Raw genomic sequence first — 8,305 nt, forward strand, 5'->3', positions numbered from 1 at the left:
GGCATCCACCCGGAGCCATGGGGATGCCCAAGAGCAAGGGCAAGGAGAGCCTGGAGCGGGCCCTTGGCCAAGCCGGCCCCTTGCCCCACGGAACGCTGCGTGGGCGCCAACTGGAGGGTAAGGCCTTGTGGAGCTCTGCCAGGAGGGCTGTCCCAGAGACTCTTCCCAGCAAAGGTGCTGGGGAAGGCCTGGGCTGTGGGGCACATGGCTGCACAGGGCTGGGGACAGCCCCCAGAGCCCTGCCCGAGGCTGCCTGCGTGTGCAAGGGGACAACGTGGCCCCGCGCAGCCTGGCTGCTCTCGGGCTGCTGAGAGAAGCCTTGAGGTGGCCGTGTTGGACAGGAGCCCTTGGACTCTGTTCTCAGGAGATTTCTCTTTCAGCCCGTGCAGAGAAGAGTCCTGCCAGGCTCTCCGGCTCCCAGGGGACACAGCACCTGCCCAGAATCCCTGAGGGCAATCCCTACAAACCCAGGGAGGAGACAGTCCGTGAGGAAACACCTCCCACCAGGTGAGACTCATGCAGGAGGCTGCTGTTGAGCCACGGCAGGGAGCTCCTGCCTTGCACACAGTGTCTCTGCCAAGGCTCCAGGGGAAGGAGCAGCTCCTCTGCCCTCTGAGCAGCGGCTCATTTCTCCCCTCACCCTCTGCTCCCGGCACGCACAGCATCTGGGCAGCCTCTGGCAAGGCTCAAGTGGGAAGTGCAGGCTCTCCAACTGCTCGCTCTGTGGAGGAGCAGGACACGTTTCCCTGAGGGAGCCAGTGTTCAGAGTGCTTCAAGAGTGCAGCAGGGACAAGGGGTGCCCATGCTCTCCCCTTCCCGTCGCTTGCCAAGGGTGCAAGAATGCCCAGAGCTTTGCTCACACTGGGCTCCTGCTGGAGGGGAGCGGGAAGGGACTGAGGGAGGATGGAGCCCTTGGAGGGATGGGCAGCATGGAGGTGAAGATGGCGCATGGCTTGTGAGCGTGAACAGCCAAGTGCTCCTGTGCTGCCACCCACTGCCCATGGTGCTTCTCCCTAGCGTGCACGTGCCATGCCTGGCGGGCTCCCCCTGGGTGGAGGAGAACGGCAGGAAGAGACTCCTAAATCCTTGGGAAGTCCAGAGGATGGTGCAGGAGTGCCAAAACTGCTGGGGCATTGCAGAGGTAGGAGCTCCGCTTGCACACAATTCCTGTGGCCCGTGTCCCTGTGGAAAGGCCTGCTTGCCTGTCTGTGCCTGTTTGGAAAAGGGCTTTGCTTCACAGAGTGGGAGAGATGGGGAGAGCTGCATAACTCATCTGGGATGCTCTTGCCTTTCTCTCACCCTGCAGAACACCCGCAAGCTCCTCAATAAGTGGGATATGGACCATTTCTGGGAGGCATATTCCCACGACAGCACACGTGAGGCTTGGAGGGACAAGGTATGGCAGCCTTGGTAGCCATTCAGTTCTGCATGGCTGTCTTGTGCACAGTGAGGGTTCCCCTCTCCGTACCTTCATCTCCACAGCTTTCACTTTTCTATGTCTTGCATGATAGCCTGCTCCCAGGAAAGTTGACATCTCTGCAGAAGACTCCTCTCTGGCTAGGAGGGAGAGGCTGCAGAGAAGGGAAGAAACATGGGACCATCAGGTAAGGCTTTTCTTGGGACAGGATACGTTTGGGACCATTTTGGGGCCACCTTCAGAAGCAGCTTCTCCATCTAAGCTTGGGAGCTGTGCTCCACAAGCCCTGGGGAGAGGAAAGGGAAGTGCAGGCAGGCTTGGTGTGCTCCAGGGAAGAATTTGCAAGGACATGTTGTGTTGGAGGCACACTATGGCTGCTATGGGGTGCCTCTATGCAAGTCTGGTGGGCAGGAGCCCCTCTGCTCTCACTCATTTCTGCCTTGCTTCCTCAGCAGCAGTTGGGTGCTCTGGCGCAGAGGATTCCTCGTCCCCCTGACGGGCCCAGGACACAGCCCAAGTCAATATTGAAGCAGGGGAATGCTGCTCCTTGCGTCAAGAATGTCATCTTTAAGCTGCCGGAGCCTGAGAAAGCGTAAGTGCGCACAGCTGCGGCAAAGACCTGGCAGAGACAAGTGCCTGTAGTGCCGCGCATGGAATGTCCCCTTTCCCACTGCCACTTGCATGGGGTTGGAACCCACATCTCCTGACTTCTGCGGGACCCCAAAGGGTTTGGGGGGAATCTTCCCTCCAGGAGCCTTCTGCTGCCCTGTCTTCAAAGGCACCAAGGGCCCTAGGGGACCAAAGGGGCACCCAAGCGACACTGTGTCCTCTGCTGCAGGAGGGCAGGGACACGACGGGCTGCACAGCAAGAGGGGCTTTGTCACTGCTGCGGAGGGAGAACTTCAGCGCAGGCATCGCAGACTGAAGCACCAAAAGTTCCACAGGAACTTAAGGAAAAATTTCTTAACAGTGAGGGTGACAGAGCACTGGAACAGGCTGCCCAGAGAGGTTGTGGAGTCTCCTTCTCTGGAGATCTTCAAAACCCACTTGGACGCAGTCCTGTGCCACGTGCTCTAGGTGACCCTGCGTGTGCAGGGAGGTTGGACTAGATGACCTCTAGAGTTCCCTTCCAACCTTAAGTATTCTATGATCTGTATGGAGACTCTGAGGGGACCTTCTTTAGCCTGGTGAAGGTTTAGCGATAGGAGGAATTGAGCAGTACTATGTAACTGCTTGGATGGTGATTTTGGAGATGATGGAGCTGGTTCTGGCAGTGGGAAAGAGTGTGAGAAACATCCACAAACTGTAGGTTGAAGGGTACAGACTGGGCTCTAGGAAAAAGAACCGTCTCTTGAAGAGTCATGCGTCAGTGTAACAGGCCACCCAGAGGGGACCTAAGATCATCCCATGCTTTTGTGATTCAGAACAGGTAATGGTAATGGCCCTCGGGGGACCCATTAACCCTCCAAGAAATTTGGGGATTTGCTTCGGACTTCCATCTCTGGACATATTTCCTCAGCTTCCTCTCAGCAGGGGAGGTTCATGGACTTAGCACCAAATGCTCCCAAGGGGTCATTAAAAGGACGAAAAATAAAAGCCCTCAGGAGTGGTCCCTCTCTCCATATTTTTTTTTCAATGTTCCATTCTTGTGTGGCTAATTGGAAATGGGTGTATTAAAATGAGGCAGATTTCAGTGAGCACCTGAAAAGGAAACCTTTTTAAGCTTTCTTTATGTTTGTTCTCAGAATCAGCCCTAATCACATCCTCCTCACACAGTGTCTCCTAATGAAGTCTGAACATTTAGGAAAAGAGGCATTTTTGAGGGGAAGAACTGCCACTTCCCTCATCAGCCAGTGGGCACTTGGGTCACTCTGGTGAAAAATCCACCCTCTTTCTACTCAAGATTAGCTGAATGTTACAGCTCATGTGTATCAATTCCCACCTGAACTAGTTGCAAATAGACACTAAAGGAGTTGTCTTAACTGTGATAAAACACAAATAAACTTCAGTCTGAGTGCTAAGAAATAGAATGCAGTCCTGATCTTTATGTCAAGTCCAAGTTACCTCCAATGAGGTCCACCGTGTACAAGGAATAAGCTTCCTTGAGATGTTTTTTGATAGAAAAGCTTGCATAGAATCTGAGTAGAGTAGTTGGAGAGACTGGAGAGTTGAGAAGTATCTGGTAGAGTAAAGGGAAAAGGGAAAGCAAGGGGAAAATGGGGTGAAAAATGCATATGTGCAGGTGATCAGATGCAAATATGAGTTTAGAAATGATTAATTTCATCAGGACATGCAGAGAGATCATTGAGATTCCATCAACAGCCTAATGGACAGAGCCGTGGATACACAAGGTCAAGGGCAGATTGGTAATATTTCGCCCCGTGTTCAGACCCTTCCTGAAGATTTCTACTCTTTCATCACTGGAAAACATTGGCATTAAAATTGGCCAAACCTTTGAACTGAGCATGTATGAAAATTCAGGATGTTCTCTAATATTGAAACGAGTCCTTTCCGGGGCCTGGCAGCTCTCACAGGGACCTCGGGAGGCCAGAGCCCCCGAGAGCTGCAGAGGGAGGCTGGGCAGAGGGGAGCAGGGTGCCTGCAGTGGCACCAGCCATCCGGGACCCTGTGGCTGCATCCCACCCAGCTCTGAAAATCACTTTTGTTTTTCAAGAAAAAAGACGGTGCAGAATCTGTGCAGGCGCTGGGGCAGCCGCAGCTCCGGCTGCTGCTCCAGGACCAACTCCCAGCTGCAGAGGGGACCTCAGAGGCGCTGCCCAGGGTGGGGACTGTGACCCCGCCTTGTGACACACACAGTGTCCCAGGTGATGTCCCCTCCACGGCCCCCAGCCCGCAGTGCCCGGGAGGACGGCGACGGGAGAGGCGGGAGCGCGCGGAGCTCGTGGAGGAGCTGCCAAGCGCAGCCGCATCTTTCCCTGGTGTCCAGGAAGCCACGAAGAGTCGAGGCTTTTCCCGAGGCCTTCCCTCCTCCTCGTCTGGGTGAGAGCGACAGCGCTGGGGCTGGGCGGCACTGCGGGGCCGCGGGGACCCTCCGTGGCTCCCAAACTGCCCCCTCACCCCTCTGCCGTTCCCGCAGGATGGAGGAGAGACCCCCCAGCCACCCCCGGGTGGCCTGGGAGCAGGACGGGGCTCAGCAGGGCAGCAGCTCTGCCCCCGCGCCCTCCGAGGGCTGCAAGCCCCAGGCGACGCGGGGCCCGTGCAGCCACGGTGAGTGCCGGCCTGCGGGACAGGGACCTTTCCTGCCCGCCCGCCAGCACCTTCCGCAGCCCGGCCTTGCCGGGCCCGGCACCGCAGCCCCGCGCTGGGCACCGCGCGCCCCGCGGGGCCGGCGGGAGGCTGCGCCCGGGGGAGCAGCCAGGGCTGTGCAGGGCAGAGCGCAGGGCGCTCCTCTGCTGCCCGCGCTCCGGCTCTCCACGACTCCCGCCTCTCTCCTCTCTCAGGCCCCAGGGCTTTCATCAGCGCCTGGGCAGAGCTGTCCAGGGAGGATGAGGAAGCCCTGCACTTCATCCACGGATCTGTGAGCAGCAGACCAAACGTACGTGCAGCCGTGGCCCTCAGGGCCAGTCCCAGAGTAGCGACTGCCATCCCCAATCCACGAGTTCCAGCCCCATAGCTGCAGCTCCCGGCCCCCATCTGTGGTCTGGCCCCACACACATGGGTCCAGGCCCCTAGATGTGGATTTGGCCCCACAGCCACGGCTGGGGCTTAGAGCAGCTTTGGTGGCCTCCTGGGAGCCTCCAGAGAGGCCTGGTGGCCTCCGCAGGGCCTCTCCCTGTTCCCAGCTGCTCTGCTCCCGACGACCTTCCCTCTCTGCTCTCATGCTCCCTCCGTCTCTCTGCCGCGTGTGTCAGGACCCGGTGCAGAAGCTGAGGTTTCTGGAGGCCATCTGTACCCTCTGCCGCGGCAGCAGCTCCAAGGCCTTGGCGTGGGGCCTGGATGTCTTCTGCTGCAGATACAAGCTGGCAGAGAACATCATGGTGAGGGGAGAGGCAGCAGGGCTGAGGGAGGGCTCAAGGCCACCTGGGCAGAGGCCCGGCTCTGAGGCCAGGACTTGTGCATTGGCCTGGGCTGGGGCCAGGACGCGTTGCCGGCAAAGAGCTCCTGCCAACAGGAGCCCAGGTGTCCCAGAGGAGCCCTGCGAGCTGAGCCCTTGGCGCGGTGGGGCTCGCTGTGGGCTCCAGGGCAGGGATGGAGGCACCAGGGCTCTGCCCGCCGGGTGGACTCTTGCTGGCTCTGCCGGCGCCGAGTGCTTGCAGTTCCCATGGGATCCTGGCTGTGCTCTCCAGGTGCTGCTGGAAGAGGAGCCCATGGAGCAGCTGGGCACAGCCGTGCGGCAGCAAGCCATGCTTGCCATCACGGCCATGAGGCACCTATGGCAGCCCCTGCTTTGGCCCACGCCTCTCCACAGCAGGGTCCCGATGACCCCGTCCCTGCCTGGGAGCTGTCCCCTGCTGTGGAGGGAGGCTGGTGCTTCTCTCTGCTGGGCCTGCGCTCTCCCCACCGCGGGGTTGTCAGCAGGACAGACGGGAGGGCTGAGGGGTGTCTGCAGCTCCCCGGGGCACCTTGGCTTTTACCATGGGAGCGGGGCACATGGCTCAGAGGGTGCGAGGCCTCCCCGCCAGGCCTGTCCTCTGTCCCTGGCGCAGTGTCATGGAAGGGGGGACACCCCCTGCAAGGCTCCCCCAACCTCTCTCTGCAGCAGCCCGGAACTCCTGCCTCGGAGCTGCATGTACCCCTCTCCAGGGCACCCAGGCAGCGCTCCCTGCACCCGTGCCAAGCAGGCACCTCTCTGTCTTTGCAGTGCAGCAGAGCTGCTTCTGGAGGGCCAAAACAGCAGTCTCCTGCAGCTCTGCTTCAGGAGCGTCTTCTTGCTGCCTCCCAGAGAAGACATGGAGAACCTTAGCATGTCCCTCTATTGCAAGGCACGTGTCAGGTGAACTACAGGGAGGTCCCCAGGCTTGTCCCTGGCTGGCCTGTGCTGAGGTGATTGCAGGGCAGGAGCTCAGATTTGCTTCCCACCCTCCTCCCGGCCTGCAGCGCTTTGCAGACGCCGCCCGCAATGACAGGGCTCTGCTCTGCTTCCCTTCCTCTGCTCTGGGCCACGGGCCAAGGCTACGGGCTGCTCCGTGCGCAGCAGCTCTCCTACCCTGAGGCCTCTGCCTGGGCACCGCAGGGCAGCGGGGTCCTCCCCTGGCCGCAGGAGTTCAGTTCAGTCTGCTGTGGGCCAGAGGCAGCGCTGAAAGAGGGCCACAACCTCCTGTGCTTCTTGCAGACCCTGGACAGCATGGACAGCATGTTGGACATGCTGGTGCTCAACTCTGCCACTTCCAGGCTCCTGGAGCTGCAGGCGATCTTGGAGGTTTGGCACCTGCAAAGAGAGGGCTGCGCGGGGCGCTCCGAGGGATGTGACACCCTCAGTGCAGAGTCCCCCCCCTCAGAGCCATGGGCAGACAGCACAATGCAGGGACGGGACCCACCACTCTTGGGTGACCAGGGGCTCCCCACTGTGCTCTGGCATGAGCCCAGTGTCCCCTGCTTGCAGCCCAAGTCCCTTCCTCTTCCACTGATTCTTCTTAGGCCATGAGAGAACCACATCACCAGCACTTCTGGGCCAACTCTGCCCCTAAAGCTATGGCCCGCAGCCATAGCAGGACACGGACCCTCTCCTCCAGCTCCTGCACAGATGGAGCTGGTGCTGCCGCCCCTCTCCTCCCTGTCCCTGGGGCTTTCTTCCCCATAGCTGAATGGGGCGCAGACCCTTGGGGGCCTGCCCATCCTAGGGACAGGTCCCCATTGCAGACTTTGCTGCAGCTCTGCGGAAGGAGCCGTGCGGGGCTGGCTGAGTGCAGCCAGGGGCTGCGCAGAGCTGCTTCTGCTGCAGCGGCTGCGTGCGCCCCGCGCAGACCTGTCCCCTTTCTCCTCCCAGCTCCTGCTGCCCTTCACCAGTGTGGAGAGGGCTGCTGTCCGGGAGAGGGCCATGGGGAGGATCGCAGGCCTCACCAAGTGGCTGGCCATCTATTCCTTGCCAGAGGTAAGGAGTCCGGCACCTCCCCACCGCCCCTTGGCCCCTTCCCTGCAGGCCAGAGCTCTCTCCAGCTCAGGCTCCCTCTCACAACGCTGGGGCACACCGTTGACAACGTTGTTCCCTGACAACACCGGCCGGCGTCACCGCCAGGCACTGGGGACATTCGTGCTTGTCAGCCGCCGCTGTCACGTTCACGGGGCAACAGGGGGAGCACGGCAGGGAGGCGACCCAGAGCGGGACCCCCCACCGGGCCCTCTATGCTGCCAGCATCAGCACCTGGCGGGGGGGTCAGTGCCCCATGGCTGCCCCACAGACACCCCGTAGATGCCACATAGATGCACCAAGGTTGCGCTCTTGCCCCCACGGATGCCCCTTGGCTGTTCAGTGGCTGCTCCACAGACGCCCCGTGGCAGCCCCATAGATGCACCGCTCTCTTGCCCAGGTCTGGAGCTGCCATGGAGGAGTTGATGAGCGCTCCTCCTCCTCTGGAAAGATCTCTTTCCCAATCCTGGGAAAACTGGTGGGGACACTCATCCTTTGCTGTGCCTATGAGGACGCAGAGACCAAGCGTGGGGCTTTGGACGCTCTTCATGGCCTCTTCAGATTCGTAGTGCGATGAAAACATGAGAGCAGCTGTGTCCCTGGGGACAGGGACATCATGGCAAGGCCAGGGAAGGCAGCACACTGCCCCGGCCCCTCTACTCCAAGACACAAAGGAGCAGGAATCGTGGCTGATGGAGGAGAAGGGGAGCAATATGTTAGTGCCTGTCCTGGACACCTCTGCTCTGGAAAGTGCCCAGCACACCCTGCTCACGCTTGGGCTTCTGCGGTGCTGCACACCA

General features: G+C 60.0%; 1 protein-coding gene across 1 annotated transcript; it reads left to right on the forward strand.

Moving 5' to 3' along the window:
- The first annotated feature begins 4,245 nt into the window (after positions 1-4,245).
- LOC148596270 (maestro heat-like repeat-containing protein family member 1) lies at positions 4,246-8,082 on the forward strand. The gene is made up of 8 exons (XM_088524353.1): positions 4,246-4,645; positions 4,879-4,973; positions 5,290-5,415; positions 5,725-5,804; positions 6,240-6,360; positions 6,711-6,797; positions 7,365-7,469; positions 7,906-8,082. Exons 1-8 carry the CDS (start codon positions 4,246-4,248, stop codon positions 8,080-8,082), a joined length of 1,191 nt encoding a protein of 396 aa, XP_088380479.1.
- The last annotated feature ends 223 nt before the right edge of the window (positions 8,083-8,305 follow it).

This window comes from Tinamus guttatus, unplaced genomic scaffold (assembly GCF_059628265.1).
Source record: "Tinamus guttatus ecotype Peru unplaced genomic scaffold, ASM5962826v1 Tinamus_guttatus_pri_ptg000019l, whole genome shotgun sequence".
Lineage (NCBI taxonomy): Eukaryota > Metazoa > Chordata > Aves > Tinamiformes > Tinamidae > Tinamus > Tinamus guttatus.